Source organism: Anneissia japonica, unplaced genomic scaffold (assembly GCF_011630105.1).
Source record: "Anneissia japonica isolate Jap-2015-1 unplaced genomic scaffold, ASM1163010v1 scaffold288184_len555535_cov198, whole genome shotgun sequence".
Lineage (NCBI taxonomy): Eukaryota > Metazoa > Echinodermata > Crinoidea > Comatulida > Comatulidae > Anneissia > Anneissia japonica.
The window spans coordinates 475,713-493,498 of NW_022698468.1; the positions used below are offsets into that span (position 1 = coordinate 475,713).

Here is a 17,786-nt window from a genome sequence, read left to right on the forward strand (position 1 = left end):
GTAACAAGTTTGAGGGTTTGAGAAGAACGAGTAAAACGGGAAGAAACCTGTTTGTCTATAAGCGAACAGAGATAAATTGGGGCACGACCATGGATAGATTTTTGGGTGAGAAGAAGAATTTTAAAAATGATTCGCTTCCTGCTTTGAGTTGGCTCCTGATTAAGACCTTATTGGTCAGTCTTCAAATCAACAATGAGTATTCATTAATAAACAAACAACTGCATAAAGATGAAAATTCATAGAAATTTATTGACACCTTATCAAAATTAAACATTAAAAAGTTTTGATCAGAGAAATACACAAAATGAAAAACATGGAATCTTATATTGCGCCAGTACATGCCAATAGCAGGCACTTATGGCTAAGTAGATATAAAAACCAAATATAACCATCACACTTTACATAAAAAAATGAACATAAAGAATAATTTAAAATAGTTATAACACAATTAAAATTTGTTAGTAGAACTTTACCTAGCTTCATTTATATTACTCACTGTGACAAAACCAATTTGTTTCTACTTTTGTCATATAAAAGATATACAAAAATAAATGTATCTGAGGCATAAATGAGAGTTCTTAATATCAAAATTATTTTGCATTTATCAAAAGTAATCTAAATTTGGCATGAAAAAATGTCACGGTAGATTGAAGATAAAATCCATACAAAAAATCATTGGCCAAAAAAAAAAAAAATTCAATATTCAATGAATATCCAAGAAAATGAATTCTTAATAGTTGATGAATAATCAATATTAAATTAATATTTATTGCAATTATTCAATATGCAATGAATATTCAATATTCAATGAATATTCATTTAACATTCATTTAATATTCACTATTCAATAAATAACATGCATTATATTTACCACATTTGATTATGCACTTGTATTATAAAATTATGTGTATCATAAAAGTATGCAAGTACAGTATTTTAAAATACTATTGTAAAACTACAATACATATAGTAGTAACATACTGTATCTGATAATTCACCATTTTACAGTTTCACCATCATCTTACACTACTCGGTGTAGACTTTGCTTGCATAGCATACAGTATACTTATTCAGAATATTTCTTATAACTTTCTTTGTTTTACAGTTGAACTTATCGAATCCAAAATAGCAGTGAAAAATTGTTCGACTTAAGTAAAATTCGACAGATCATTAATTAATGGAAAACACAACAATTTGGCATGTAAAATAAAACTGACTTAGAAATTATTCGAGTTAGGCAAAGTCGACTTAGGTGAGATTAACTGCATATCTATTATTCAAATAATTAGCTTTGACAATTACATTTAATTTACTATTCCTTTTTACCTGATCCATCTTGGAGATTCCTCTCCCCCAACCAACAACCTGTATATCATCCTGAATTGATCCCATTGTAACTTAAAGACTCATATAATAAGTACCTCCTCTTAAATGTGCATCTCACTCAGCCATTTATAAGTTGAATCCCTAAAGTTTAGCTTGGCTATGGTGGTGACATTTAGAACAATGGTTTTTAAGCCACCACATTTTCAACAAAAATCAGAACGTAAAAAAAAAAACCACCAACATAAAAATTTATTTAAAAGTTTATTTACCATTATTTTAGCTTAGTAATAATACATTCTTGTAATATTCTTTGATTAACTATTCTGCATATTGTTTAAAGCACTGAAGATATAAAATCCACAAAACATATCAAAATAATTACAGGTATCATCATCATAGATTATAAAAATATTTAATCTCAATTTACATTAATACATTTTGTTCATATTAATTTCAATTATTAATGGGAGCTGTTTAATTATTTACAAGTTCAGTCTTATTCAATAATGAGTAACTCACAAGTTACAAAATTGATCGATTGATTGTTTAATATCTGTCACATGTCTCATGAAAGAAGGTTTGTCAGCTGCAATTTAACAACTGACCAAATACTGTATATCTCATTAACAGTTAAGCTCTCTAAAATAAAACAGTTGTATGCATCATGACCATATTTAGGTAATGTAAAATGTTTTTCATGAATTAATTACAATTTATTTGGTCCATTACTTTGCCATTATTACGAATAATTATTATAATTTTTTTTATTCTTATTTACCTTTGTGCATGAGTCTTAACATAGAGGCCATTCTTACAGGGTTGTACATATCATGGTTTTGCCAATCATCTTGTAATGTAGGCCTATTAATTTATATTTATATTTTATAAATATTACATTATTTTTTGTTAATATACTTAAAAAAAAAATTGGTATAAATTAATTTCTTTACAATTCAAAAATTCTTTTAAGGGCAAGGTTCGAACCCAGGAGGTTGGAAAGTGAGCATTTCGAACAAAAACTTTTCTCTCAGACCAACTGAGTTCCACCCACCCCACTTAGGACCAATTAAGTACTCGATTTTCACTAGCTATCCATCCCTCCACCTTCCCGGAGAAAACATCCTGGATCCGCCAATATTTCAGGCTACTAGTCCACATAAATTTTGCAAAGCTAGCTAGGGTACTACATGAAACACAGCCATAGTAAACATCTATAATATTGTGATTCAAAACTAACATGCACTGTGCTCCAGTGTTGTATTTTAAATTTTCTAAATAACATTTTTTTTATATTTATTTCTGTACAAGGTTAATAACAATGATAGTAACTATTAATTTCCAGCTGAACATGATCACTAAATCACTGCAAGCACACTACAGATATCCTCGAACACATCACGAACTAACAAAATCAAAGTAGAGAGTGTTAGTTTGTGAAATCACAGTAGCGCTTCAAAACGAGCGCATATTGGTTGTCAAGCAATTTTGTATTCTTTACCACACAAAAAAGTCCTTAACGACAACTGCACAGATTTTGATGCGCTTTTATGATTTCATGAACTAACACAATCTAATTTGATTGTGTTAGTTTGTGATGAGAGCGATGGTATGTGCAAGGTTAGAAAAGCAAGGGGAAGGGGATAAATGGGTGAGCCTGGGGTAAGACTAAGGTAAAAAACTAGTGTTACATCTACAACTTATCTGTTGGCCTCTTGATCATCTATCTTAACCAATCAATCAATCATTCAACCAAAGTAACTTATCATTTAATCAATCAATTTTACCCATAAATACACATGTTTTCAACGTTATTTCTTAACCATGTCATTGTCACAATCTACTTCTTGTCTTTTTCTGTAAGCACCTTTTCAGTGACAAGTTCTGTGTTTTGCCCATATATGGATGTCACATAACAGTATAATGCCCATATATGGGCCGATCATAGGTATTTGTCACTTAAAAATGTGTGACAATGGACATTTCAAGAGTGTCAATCAGAACGTGTCAGGAAAGGTTCATTCACACTTGAGGATATATGCTACAAGATATTTGTCATCTTCCCAGAAATGTTTATGCCTAGCCCAAGCACCGTTTCTGCAGTAGATAAATTATGCTATGATCAAACACACCATGAGCATCTACATTAGGAACTCAACAAATCATGCAATTATAAATTAAATAAAAAGCAATTCAACAGAACTACAGAAAATGACACTCAGAAACTAACATAAACAAAAATGTAAACATAATAGAAAATTAATGATGAAAAGAATATTATAAATGTTATTCACATAAATGTGAACAGAAAAATGTAAAGCCAACTTTAATCATACAAATAATACCTTTAAAAATGTTATAAAAGATGTCTATCTTGATCTGCAAAAAGAAATATGCAAATGAGATTATTTTAATAAGTTTTATGCAAATAGTTCATGTAGCAATTATATCATTTAAATGTGTTAAAACGATACCTAGCATGCTAATGGGTTAGCAGTGCCGTGGAACTCCGAAAGTCATGATTATGGTCAATGGCGAGTCGAGTGGCCGAGCGGTAAGGCTGGGGCGCCACTAACTACAGCCTTAATATCAACGCTGGTTTCAGCTGCTCCTCCCCTAGGTGCAGTTGGTAGAACCAAGTCTTCTCGAAAAAGGAATTCAAATAAAGAACCCATTGAATCTTTCAAAAGAGTAAATCACCCAGATACTATGGTTTATTTCAGCCCTGTCAATGTGGAATGATGTGAATATTTAGCTAAGTGCCTTTTTACGCTAGGTATTCACATTCAAGTTAAGGGTGATTCTCCTACCTTTACCTTTATACAGGTAATCAGGGTATCACTATAGCCCATAGAAAATCAGAACCTGTCTTTACATGTTTGTGTTTGATAAGAAAAAACAAAAACAGGACTACACAGGTAATGAATCAGGGCTCCACAGGGAATAAATAAAGGCTTCAAAGGTAACAAATCAGGGCTTCCCAAGCCCTGGGACAGGGGTTGGCCAACAACAAATTAAGGTTGTAAAAGCAACACATCAGGGCTTCAAGGGTAATCAGCTTCTTACACTTGCCTCTCAAGTAATGATTCCAGGCCTACAGTTTTCTTAAAACAAGGTTCTAATAAGTAACAAATCAGCACCAAATAGTTGGTGTAAAAATAAAAAATGAAGATCTCAAACAAAAAACAAGCAACAAACAGGGCCACCTAACAAAAGCAAACTTTGGAGAGTAAATTCATATTTTGTTGTCTTTATTTTTGGTTTATGTGGGGTTGAAAATTTGGTGACTTAGAATATCACATGTTAAAAATGTACTAAATATTATGAGTTATGCTCAGCTGCCTGTAATTTTACATCCATAGGTTAAATATAAATGCAAAATATAATGGTTAATTATTATTTTGAAAAAAAGCAAAGATTAAAATGCAAATTATATTTGCAAATGAAGATAAGATAAATATGTTAAACGCTGTTAGGGTATTATAAGGTGTCTAGATAATTCAACTTTTGTTTGAGAATACAAAAATTTATTTATCACAGCTTTCGAAATTCTATGCATTTTCTAATAACATTATATCTACAGTGGCAGACTCAAGGGATGGGGAACCTAGTCAGCCTCTCCCTCACCCCACAGAATATTTAAAAATTTATAAATATTTTTAGAAACAATAAAATCAAATTTTAAGTCTGAAAGTGCAATTTATGTTCATATAGAGGTGCATAATTTATATAATAATAAATTTTCATTTTCTTGTGTAGCCCCCTCTATATGTAAAAGTCCTTCCCTGGGTCCCCTCTATTTCAAATTCCTGGATCCGCCACTGCGCTATTATTTTGTATATTATGGTAATACACTGTAGTTCTCTGAGTAACAAGATACATTCCAGTAGTTTGAGTAATTTGTACCCTCAAGACACTATAATAATGCCATAGAATTTTCAGTTTACTTATGATTCATATAGTAAATAAAAGGCACTTTACATTAAATTGTGTTTCGCAGATTTCATAAAAATTGTTTTACAGATTTTGTAAAAATGTTTTTCTCAACAGAATTTTTAATCTAAATTTTAATTAAATAATACACAAATAGTGTAACAAATTTTGAAATTTAAATATTTTAAAGTCAAATGATTCAACATAACTTTAGAAAGAATTCAAATGAATTTCAGTCGGGATTTCATTAGCATGCTTCAGAAATTTCAGGATCCCAGCGGGATCTTGGGTGGTTGAAAGTAAATAACTGTGACTGGTAAGGAAAGGTAATTGTACATCTTCACCATTTAAATAAATTTGAACAAATGTAAAATATTACCAATGTATAGTCTACACAAATATGAAATAACCAAGTAATGATAAGCTTTATATCTACATATTTTACAAATTTTAAACTGTGTACATGGATTTCTTTATAATTTTTATTTTCTAGTAATTATCAAAATTATGAAAAAGTTTTTAAATCCTTCAGTTTCCATTTCATTGTTGTTAATGTTAACAATTAACCATCAAATATAGTTTCTGAAAGACTTTGGTGAGAAAAGAAATAAGCCCTGTACCAACAATCAAATTATATTTTACAAAGACATGCGGCATGCCTAAATATGGTCATGATGACATCACATCATGACCATATATAGGCACATCATGACTATATATAGGCATATCATGACTATATATGGGCATACAAATAAAATTAAATAGACTGAACAAGTCTTTACAATAGATATAAAAATGTAATGGGAAGGTATATAGATAAATCAATGAATGCATATTTAAAAGCGATATATAAAGAAACATGTTGATACTTGGATAAGTGAGGTTGCCACACCATCATTTGACGGGCTCAACGCCGTGGATTTCACTGATCATTTGGGAATGAATTGTTGCTCTCATAAATCCCTAGAAGCAACAAGAAACATCATGAAACATGATGATAAAATGAATACAGTTGTAATGCTCATATTAATAATCATCGGTGTAACTCAAATTATTACCTAACATTCGATGGATGTGAGAAAATGTAGGTCGATCTTCAGCTTTCTGCAAAAAAAAAAGAAAATTATTTTATGTAAACGACAAATTTGCATAATATGGAAAATACTTTATGCAAATTATCAATTTCCATATTTAAAAAATGCAAATTATAAATCTGCATATTCATCTTAAAGTAATTTATGCAAATGACAAATTTTTATATCAAATAAAAAATACTTTATACAAATGATCAATTCTGACATCAAAAATATTTGTAAAATGAATATGCAAATTATAAATCTGCATATTCTCCTTAAAATAATGTATGCAAATGATCAATTTGCATATCAAAATACAAGAAAAATACTATTCAGATTTGTAAGTTTGTGAATGAGGTAAAGTCACTTTATGAATTACTGCTAAATTATTTTTATACCAACCTCCTGCCAGCATTTTCTCATCAATCGGTAGACATCGGGTGGACAACTGTCAGGTTTTTCCATACGGTAACCGTGACGAGTGACTTGATCTACAACCTCAACGTTGCTCATGGTTGGATATGGCATTTTACCACCAGAGAACACCTCCCACATCAGAATACCTAAGTTACAATAAAAAGAATATAAATTTTGGGGATCGGATTCAATACTAGCCACTAAGCACAATTTCGATGGTCTAGAGGTTAAGACACCATGCTAGTTGTCGGGAGGTCATGGGTTATATTCCCCCTAAATCATTTGCAAGATTTTCTTTTACAAGTATTTGGAAATGTACTGAGCATTCAGTGCGATAAAACGTCACGTAGTTTGTATGAACACCTCTGAAATTACCATGAGTGGGATTAATTGGGTGTGTGATTGCTCTTGTCTATGCCTTAAACCATATCCCTATTATGAAATGGTTTGTTCCATTATTGCAGTGCTTTATTCCTACTGGCATTTCTTCTGATTTCCAATTTACTTACCAAAGGCCCATACATCTGATTTGCTACTGAATCTTGTGTAGTGAAGTACTTCGGGTGGTGTCCACTTGATTGGAAATTTTGTTCCTGAACTTGTATAATCATCATCTAGAACATACCTATTTATGGAATAGAAAAACATTGATTAACTTGAATAATTCCCAGGATACATACCGCCTATGCAGTATATTGTTAATATTATATCTCTGGTGCAAATATGAAAATGTAGTTTTTACCTTGTTAAACCAAAATCGGCAACTTTTACAATATTACGCTCACCTACCAAACAGTTTCTTGCAGCCTAAAATATTTAAAATGAAGAAGATAGGTTATTAATTGCTGGATTCATTTAAAGGACGGGGCCCAAGCAAATCCAAGAAGTTAGATCAAACTTAACTGTGTGTATATCTGTGCAATGGAAAAAATATATCAATCAAACAATTTCCCTTCATTTGACTCTCAATTAATGTCTGAATTCTTCACCAGAATATAGTTTTGGATAGGCTACTGAATCGTAGGTCAATTGTTTAAATGCATCTGCCACTTCACAAAACTATTGTCATTTTCATTCAGTTCATGCAGAGGGAATCCCCGGGTATAATCAACCACACCCACTAAAATTGGGTCAATTTCATGGGGGGTGGGATTATACCTGGGGAACTATGGTAATAATAAGTAAGGACTTATAGAGCCCAGAATGTATAAAGTCTCTATGCACTAGACCTATGTTTTGAGTTTGAATCCATATGAACTACACTACTTCTTAAACTATGGTTGGTTTGGTTGGCCATTGACTCCGGAGAGTTCATCCGTCCTTTTCAACGTATCTCTTCTATCACTGATGCATTCTGGAATACTCACCAAGTCTCTATGGATGAATTTCTTTGATTCTAAATATTTCATTGCTGCTGCCACCTGGTGACACATGAACACTAGAAGACTACTTTTATCTAATAACTCGGGGTGGCGCCGCATATAAAACAGCAAACAGCCTGGAGAGGGAGACAAAAATAATAATAATAATAATAATAATAATAATAATTATAATATACATTTATACAGCGCATATTTCGCAGCTGTCTCTATGCGCTTTACATCAAATTATAAATAAAATGCATGATGGCAACAATAATATAAGGTTTGTGGCAAAACAGCACTAGGTCTCAAAGGGTCAACTATCCTTCTCTGCCCTGGCGCAATCCTGGTCCCCTACCTAGGTGGCGCAAACAAAGGAGCAGGTTTAACAATTGCCCTGGCACAGGTGACCAGGTGCTCAGGGTCTACAACTAAGATTGTGGTCTCAAGAGACAGAGCAGGCCAGAGACAAATTATTATACAGTTAGTTGATTGTGTTTTAAGTAGTGATGACACAATTGCAAGAGATACCGAGGATGTTGCGCAAGCAATGGATGATAGAAAACTGTGGTGTGTCCAAGTGTCATCTATCTCAACGAGTCGAGTGGCCGAGCGGTAAGGCAGGGGCGCCGCTAGCTACAGTCTTTAACATCGGCACTGGTTCCAGCCGCTCCTCGTCCATGGTTCGGTTGGTAGAACCAAGTCTTCTCCAATAAGGACTTAAAATGGAGGTCCTGTGTATACATCTGGCTCGTGTGCACTTTAAAGAACCCATTGCATCTTTCAGAAGAGTAGGGGGTTACCCCGATGTTATGGTTCATTTCAGCCCCTGTCGTTGTGGAATGATGTGAACATGTATCTACCAAGAAGTGCAAAAATCAGTTGGAGGGCCAAAATGAATTTTTTATTTAAACTGAGGGCCGTACCCAAACTTTGATGTTTCCAGCGTTCTTTCCAAAACCTCCAAGCATTGCTCCTACACCACTTTATTCCCAGTTTTAATATTACTTTTTAGAGATAATCGGTGTCGGGCTGTAAAAAAATAAGGTGTTTTCAAGCCAGTGTTGCATGGCGGTCAGATTAAATATCTTTCCAAATCACAATTTTGTGTGAAATGACATCATACTTAAATATGAGCAAATCACAGAAAAATTGATAGGGTGGACAAAACGTTAGGAAATAACAATTGTTACAACCAGATAATAATATGGATGGATGGACTTATTCGGTGTATACACCAAGGATAACCCACGAAAGTCTAAAGAAGACTTATTTCCAGTGGGGTCCTTCTGGTGGTGATTGAGCAGTACACCGGGAGACAATCCCCTACTCTTTTCCAAAGAGTGTACTGCATTTTTTAACGTGCACATAGGCCATAATGCACACAGGACGAACAGCTTAAACGTATTATCAGAAAGACAGTGCGCTATTGTAACTTGCATTTCAGTCCTCTAGCTAAAATACAAGGACACCAGTGATGGGAACTGAACCGGGGACCAAGAGATCTCCACGGTTCAGCGCACACACAGCGGCTTCACAAGTAACAGCAACAGCAGCAACAAAAACCACAATCATTATATTAATGGTAATGGTGATATACCTGTAAAGTGCGTAATACAAAATCGCGTAATACAAAATCGTCTCATGTACTAAAAAACCATAGCCCAAGTGAACAAAAAAAGAAAGAATTAAAGAAAAAAAAAACAAAAGGAATAAAGTTCAGAATTAAAATAAAGAGAAAAGATGGGATTTTAGTCGAGGCTTGAAGACAGGCAAAGATGGAGAGTATTATAGTATTTCCTCACAAAGTATAACAATGTAGAGAAGGAACAAATTCCTCGGGAGAACAACGCTCCTATACACTGTAGGAACGTCGCATGACCCCCACCTAAGATTTTTGTTTGGATTCGCCCCTTCATTGCGCTAATAAAATAATTTGTTTACTATCTTACCTTTTGGTATATATTCAGTAATGATGCGTAAAGGCCTAGTAAGACTGGAAACACCATACAATTGCACTAGGTTTTCATGTTGTAACTCTCTAAAAAATAATAAAAAAAACATTTTCCTTCAAAATTCAAACAACATTTACTTTCAGTGTTTGAGTCAGGAAACTTAATATGAATGACCTTTTACTCAATCTAACCTAATTATCATACTGAATATTCAGTAGGTACTGAGCATCGAGTTTGTGCATAATGTTAAGTTTAATAAAATACAAATAATCAAAAATTAATTTGAAATAAGAAGCAGCCAGGAACAAAACAAATAAAGTAGCGAAAGGACTTGAGGTGCGATTCAACAAGAGACTGCAGTGGCATAACACACCACCAAAGCTAAATAATCCCACTCAAGTAGTTACAAATCACCTCATATCCCTTAATCATCAAGCTTCCCCCCCCCACACACTTCACCTTCACGAACCCCCTAACCCAACAGGGCTTCCCTCCCATTTCAAGACTCCTAGCTACACTAGATATTAGTGATGGTTTAGTAGAAACCTGAATCAAAAATATTGTGCCATATTGCCTTCCCTCTAAAAAAGACATTGCAGACTACTTCTAAAAATTTATACAGGGTACATTTTGCCAGATCCCTGCTCAGCGATGATGGTGTATCCCCATACTGCGGTTCGGGTGCATGGCTTATAGTTTTCCCTTCTCAATTTTTCCAATTACATCTTTTCACTTGTTTTTGCGCATAAACCATCGTATTTTGCACAGTATCAATACATAAAATTTGACCTTTAACCTTTACTTACTTCATAACTTGGGCCTCTTCAATGAATTCATCTTCTGACATACTGCCCTCCTTCATTGTTTTCACAGCGACGAATTTACCGTTTCTTAGTTTTCCAAGGCGTACAACACCAAACTGACCACTCCCAAGCTCTTTCATCAATTGTAACTCAGCTGGATTTATCTCCCATTTGTCTATAAAATTAATAAAGTTATTAAAGTAATATACAGTAATGTAGCTAGGCCTAAGCCGGGCACTAACTGCGGCTAACGTGATTCTATGTGGAACACAATGCCACGACAGAGTGCAACGGATCATTTTTAATGACAATAAGTTAATACTGCCATTGACAGATAACAGATGGCGTTGAGTAGTATAGATCTCACGGGAAGCGGAGTTGGAGTCGTACGATGGTCGTAGTGTGTGCCGGCTTTATAGAGCGCTTTATACCGACGTCTCAAAGCGCTGAATGTGTGGAATAGCTTCAAACTCCTCTGAAGGTCACTTCGTCTGAGCTACTCAGTAAACCGATCACAGAGGCTGTTTGCAACCAGCACACTGGGGTAACCAGTGTGCTGCATTCTTTACATTGCACAAGAGCCAATCGTGTAAACTGGGCTAACGGTTTATTAGCATATTGACTGACAGGCATAATACAGTAGTAAGTGGCATCCCATTCACTGACACAATACCAGTGACCACGAGTGGGCATACTCACTGTAAAAATTCTTACCTGCGCCAAGACCAGCTGTTGTTGGTGGAATATAGCCAGGAGGGTTTCTTAATCGTGTTACTAAGCCTAGAAAAACAAGGAAATTAACTAATGAGAAAAACACAAGATAATAAGCACCCCTCTTCAATATGTGCCACATTAAACATAATCTTTTTTTAATAAAGCTCTGCTCTGGAATAAGAACCTGAAGATTCACTAGAGATATACCCTATTTATTTCACCCCGGGGAGTTTATTGTTGAGAAGCGTTTTTGAGTGGGTGTTTGTTCGAGGGAAGCGTTTTATTCAAGAGAGGCGTTTATTTTTTTAATGTAAATTACATACGTACAGTATTTTTACTGTTAAAATGTGGAAATACAACCCAAAATAATAGGAAAATGTGTTATTATGTGGTCATAAATACTTGTTGATCCAAACCACATTAGAAAAAATGGAATTCTACTGGAGTACAACATTAATAGAATATGTTGAGAATGATGTTGCTTCCATTAGATTTGTTTAATGTTATTTGATGTAAAAATAAATGGCCCAGAGTTTTTATACTAATGCTTCAACAAGTTACTGTAGGTCGGAATGTAATTTCATACTTCATGAGTGGTGTATATCCCTGGTTCTTAAGGGAAAATTAAATTTTTTTTAAATACTTAAAAAACTAAAATTAACAACCACTCAATGAATATGTTTTCAATAAGTGAAGGCCAAATCACAACACTGGGCCAAAGTGAAGTAGGAGTGACCCCCACCCAGATCTGGAATTAAACCAATTGACAAATGCCAAAAGATTGGTAGTCTTAATGAAAATATGACAGCAAATTAAAAATAAAAACTTTATCAGAGACTTGTTTCTATTATGAGTAAACCCGAGATTTTACGGGCGAAATGACTTTAAATAACACAGAAAATATTGTCTGCCAAACTATTAAAGTTGAACAAACTTTGTATGGCTGATAAAAAACAAAATACTGTGTTTTTGTCATGACTATGCCTGTAATTTCATGGTTTGAAAATAATCCTATGGGATTACTATCAGCAGGAAGTTATAAGGAGGATAACCGAGCAGGTAACAATATTTACAGTAGTTAGGCGTAAAAAGCAAGGTTAATATGAAAAAAAATATCTAGTTTTACTCTGATAGGAGGAAAAAAGCCCAATTCAGGAAACAATATACAGTTACATTAGCATTAAGAAAGAAAGACATGACAAGCCCTATTACCAGTCACTGACAACATTAAACATCCAGTGACCCTGAAAAATATTCTTGGCATGAAACTATGCTTTATTAGTAAGCCTGCTTATTTATTAGGCCAATGCAACTATTCAAGGTCTGCTTTCAATGCGGCACTTCACCACTTGCTAGTCATCACCTAGACTTGCCACAAGTCTCTTATTTTTTTATCATTTTTCTCATTCTGGACAGCGCCACCAACGAGAAAGTTAATTTAGAGATAGACGGAATAAGCGACTTGTAAAACACTGAAATCAGGCACCAGGATGCCAAAAGAATGAAGTAATCTTATATTCCGTGGATAAATGGGCGGACTGAAATAAACAATTTCAACCAATCAAATGTTCATATTTTTGGAGCCACGAAACTGAGTCACTCGCCGCTCGCGTCGACTAGTTAGGCATGACTAAATTTAAATAGTCCTCCTTGAAACTGGGCTAAAATATTTAGAATAGACCCTAGTAAGACTAATTTTGGCAATGGCAAAAACAATTAAGCCTAGACTAGATGGCATACCATATATACAAATACAAAAAAAATTTTTAACTTTCCAGGAGGATGGCTCAGGCCTCGTCTGGAGTCAGGAGTAGTAGGCCTAGCCTAGACTTAGAGGCTTGGCGTATTTTTAAGTTCTTACTTACAGAGGCCTACTTTAAGGTAAAACAATATTCTACTCTAAAGGCCTAAATCTGTGTAGCAGCTAGCGGTGAGCAAAGTTCCTAAGTATAGCCTATCAGTCCATGTCGTTCTCAGCAGGCCAGAACTATACTAACTGTTTTAATTCAAGTATAGGTAGCCAAAAGGGAGCTGGTTAGCGTGTTCTACTCGGGACATCCGCATCTACAATTTTGAAAATTTACCAAAATTGATTAATATGCATGAAGTTAGCCAATCACGTGATTTACAAAATCAGTCATGCATACGATATCCCACATCAAATTTGATGTGGGAAATCGTACGCATGAATCGTTTGCCCAGGCCCTAATTCGAAAAAAAAGAAATCTAGTATGGGACGCCAATTAAATTAGGTATGGCGCGCACTAAGTGCAATAAAGAGTGAATAACCTAAAATTAGGGCCTGGAACCCAGGCTACTGCTCACCCTGCCTGTAGGCCTGTTGGCCTGTCAGGTGTAAGCCTCTTGATTAGCACCTTCCATTCAATCCTGTCAAGTGCAATAGACTTTACTTTTTCAAAGTCTTTCTCTTCCCTTTGAGCGATCCCTTTAATCTGGTCTTCCATCTTTTTCTAGGGCGGCCAATTGGTCTTTTTCTCTTTGGTTTCCAATTGTACACCCTTTTAGTGTCCCTTGTATCTGGCATTCCTAGAACATGCCCATACCATCTTAACTGGTCTCTTTCAATGATACCAAGCACAGATTCTATAGCAAGTGAATTTCTGATTTTGTCATTCCTAATTCTGTCTCTCCTGGTCACGCCATAGATTAATCGCAGTACTCTCATTTCTGTGGCTTGGATTTTGCTTTTAAGTTTTTGTGCCAGGTTTCCCTGCCATATAGTAGGACTGGTCTCAAGATGGTTGTATATATGCAGACTTTCACATCCTTTGGGATTTTCCTTTCTTTTAGATGGAGGTATAATGCCATCAGATTTTTTGTGAACTTGACAATTCTGTTGTTTACCTCTTCTTTCATTAGGTTGTTGGATGAGAGCTTGCTGCCTAGATAGCTGAAGATTTTTTGTTTGCTTGAGGACTTGGGTCTTTTATAATAATGTAACCCTCTCCCATTTGCCTTCTAACTTTTATGTACTCTGTCTTAGTGTAGCTTAATTTTTTAGCCCACCCTGGTTAACTTACTGTCCCACTGGTTCGTGACTGTTTGTAGTCTAGAAATGCTCTCCCCAGTCTGTGCTATGTCGTTAGCATAACCGAACTGTTCTGCTTTGAAATTTTCTCTTTCTATGTTTGTTTTGACTTGGTTGAGATAAAGGATGAGCAGAAGGGGTGAGAGGACACTTCCTTGTCGTACCCCAGTATTGACGGGAAAGTATTTTGTACCTCCCAAGACAGTGCTGCTTCGATTTTGATATGTACTCTTGATTGCCTTGAGATACTATTCTGTTTATTTCGGCGACACAAAATGCGTTCAAACGGATGCCATTTTCACCACTGACAATTGATCCCAATTTCTAGCGTAATTATTAAGATGTTGTATCTTAGTTTTTCTTTGTAAATTTTAATTGGTGATTAAATGTGTGTTCGATAACTATTATAATGCGAGCTTTTGTGTTTTTAGTACATTTTGATGGTAAATGATTAGGTATTAAAATGCCTATTCCAGAAATTCTATTCTAAACCATTAAGATTATGAAGTCATTCAGGCGTAATGAACGGTAACCAACGTCTGGTTGACAACAAAGGGTGCCACCAGGTGTTGTGACAACATAACTGTTGTGCTCTATAGAGTTATAATAAGAATACTACGACTAACTCCATCGCATTCAATGTTTGAAATACGCAGAGCTATATGTGTACTCAACAAGATGGCTGGCATAGATCCAGCCAATCAAAATACGCCTAAGCATCGTTTTCAATGGCGCCCTCAATTTAACCTTGAAAGTTTTGAGTACCAAAATCAAACTTGAGTGTTGTGCTGTTGCACTGTAGCGAGAACTATTTCAATTTTCATTCCTCAGTACTTTCTTTTTAATATCAGATACCACACTTGGCCTGTTTTTGACTATGCTAGTTTAATAATTTAATAATATCATCAACAATGATGATTAATGATTTAATAGTTAGTCAAAGGGCTAATTTATGGTTATTATATGTATACTAAGCCTAAAGGTGGCGCTTTCCTACAGCGGCCATCTTGTTGAGTACACATATATAGCACTCTACTTGTTTAATAGCTCTATGTCTCTACACCACCAAAGCTCTTGCAAAAGTTAAGTCGTGCTGGAAAGGTCTCATCCGAAACCTTACCAAAGCAGCCCAGGCGGAGGAGTCTGAAGACTACTCGGCGTACAGGCAATAAGTCATGTAAGTCAGTAAATGTTTTACCTCCAGCGTTGTGTTTGTGGTACTCAACCAGTTCTTCTATTGTGGGTAAGCAATGTTTTTCTGATATATAATACAAATTGTTTTGGTTCCTCTTTACATGGTAGTGCCTGACAACATCTTCATTACCAACTCTAAGAAATTTAAAAATAAATTACAAAATCACAGGTGAATAAATAGTTTTGCTTTCTTTTTTCCATTTTTATACTAAGACGTTTTTTTTTTTAAAGATTGTCAGAGAACGGTAGAAAAATAATAAAAATAACATTTTGTTTTCTTATTTAGAAAATGGTTTTACCAAAAACATCCAGATGGAGAAATTAAAAATGAAATTTTTTCGGTGAATGTAAAGAGTGTATTGATAGCAATGAAATGGTAAATGCTTTAAATTTACATAATTAGGAAGAAATATACATATCTTATTTTAGGAAATTTCAAGGAAGCAGAAGGCATAATGCAATTTTTTTTTTAACTTTTATTTTTTTTCTGAAATTTCCATTTATTCGTGGTGGCAGGTGTGCTAATTGGCCAAAAATAAAATGTTATTTTTATTCAAAATCATCATTATTGATAGGCGGTGGGTTCACTAAACAAGGTTTAAGAAAGGTCTTGCCTATCCTTGCTAGAAATAAGAAACATTCTAACATGCATTGAACCCAGAACTGCACCATTTGTGGCCAGGACAAGCCGAAAAAGTTACTCCTTGCAAAAAAATCAATTTTTACATAATACAGGGTTGAACAGTAAAATGAAAGTTATAAAATGGTAAAATAATCATTTAGATCCGACATGGTTCATTTTGAAGTTAATGGGAGTTTAAATATACAGCTGTTTAAAGAACAGTATTTGAGAAATCAGCCTTCTAAGTTTACGATTTCGTAGATTTCTCAGGCAGAGACAATCGTCAAATCGTCAAAAAAAATGTTGTTTTAACATAAAAAATGGGGACAATAACAATGAATGATCGTTCGTTCATTAGTTTGTTCATGTAAAGAATACATAATCACCAGAGCTACACAGGTGTTAATGTGGCTTCCTTTAGCGAGTAATGGATTCTAGTTGCTGTTATCAGTTGACTGGAACAGTCGTAGAAGGTTCACCACATGCAGGTTAACAGCATGACCCCCAATGATGTATAGATACATAAAGGTTTGCTTAGTACAATAAAATAAATTTTTAAAATGTTGACATTCCAACATACTTTGGCTATTATCTCTGAAACATGGTCTGTGAGAAGTGACAGGTTTGGCTTTGTCTTTGCCACATTTGAATTGAAGGATAGCACTTCATATCCCCACCCTCACTAAAAACAATATTAACTGACATTGGATTTATTGATGTCACTCACCCTTTAGTTAAGACCGAGAGTGTGTAGAGTTCTTTAGTACTTGAGGGACGGATCGTAAAGCATCCTTCTTTGCTTTCGGACTTAAGCTCGATTTCAGTACGTTGTCGGTTCCATTTGCCATTGTACCAGCTGAAATACAGAAGAAAATCTCACAATGTCCAGAGTTCAAAACTGCATGGTAATCAATCTGTGGGTGCGCTATTTCTGTTTGATGTTTTTGTTCCTTGTAGCGATTGGTACTAAAGGGAATACACTGCACTATTTAGGGCGAGTCAGGTGGTCAAACTGAAAGGCAGGGACGTCGAAAGTGTACACATCTGGCTCAATCGCACTTTAAAAGCACTTTTTGAAAGAGCAGGGCGATACCTTGATGCTATGGTTCATTTCTGCTCAAATTCCTGGTTATTGAACTACAACAAAGAATTTGAATGTTCTTTAAACAAGTAACTGTACATATACTCACTCATATCTTTCCAGACCTGTGGAAAATATTGATTTTTCTTCTACGTAATTACTTGGAATAAAGCCACATTTTCTGCAAAAAATAATCATATTTCAAAATAATAAAGTAATGAAATTATCATAGTAGAAACATTATTAACAAACTTCCAT

At 34.6% G+C, this 17,786-nt stretch overlaps 1 protein-coding gene across 3 annotated transcripts in view; it reads right to left on the reverse strand.

Annotated features, from left to right (window-relative positions):
* Positions 1 to 229: 229 nt before the first annotated feature.
* LOC117102665 (tyrosine-protein kinase Tec-like) overlaps positions 230 to 17,786 on the reverse strand; it is a 41,664-nt gene continuing 24,107 nt past the window's right edge. Inside the window, exons 8-19 of one of the 3 annotated variants that reach the window (XM_033243045.1) lie at positions 17,638 to 17,709; positions 17,175 to 17,303; positions 15,830 to 15,960; positions 11,583 to 11,648; positions 10,872 to 11,043; positions 10,063 to 10,151; positions 8,117 to 8,247; positions 7,492 to 7,556; positions 7,259 to 7,374; positions 6,735 to 6,895; positions 6,315 to 6,360; positions 230 to 3,702 (exon numbers count right to left, since the gene is read on the reverse strand). In XM_033243045.1, the coding sequence (XP_033098936.1) occupies positions 3,680 to 3,702; positions 6,315 to 6,360; positions 6,735 to 6,895; positions 7,259 to 7,374; positions 7,492 to 7,556; positions 8,117 to 8,247; positions 10,063 to 10,151; positions 10,872 to 11,043; positions 11,583 to 11,648; positions 15,830 to 15,960; positions 17,175 to 17,303; positions 17,638 to 17,709 (1,201 nt within the window). In that variant the 3' untranslated portion in view covers positions 230 to 3,679. Of the gene's footprint in view, positions 3,703 to 3,734; positions 6,361 to 6,734; positions 6,896 to 7,258; positions 7,375 to 7,491; positions 7,557 to 8,116; positions 8,248 to 10,062; positions 10,152 to 10,871; positions 11,044 to 11,582; positions 11,649 to 15,829; positions 15,961 to 17,174; positions 17,304 to 17,637; positions 17,710 to 17,786 lie in introns of those variants that run through there. The other 2 variants (XM_033243042.1, XM_033243044.1) reach the window with 2 other exon arrangements.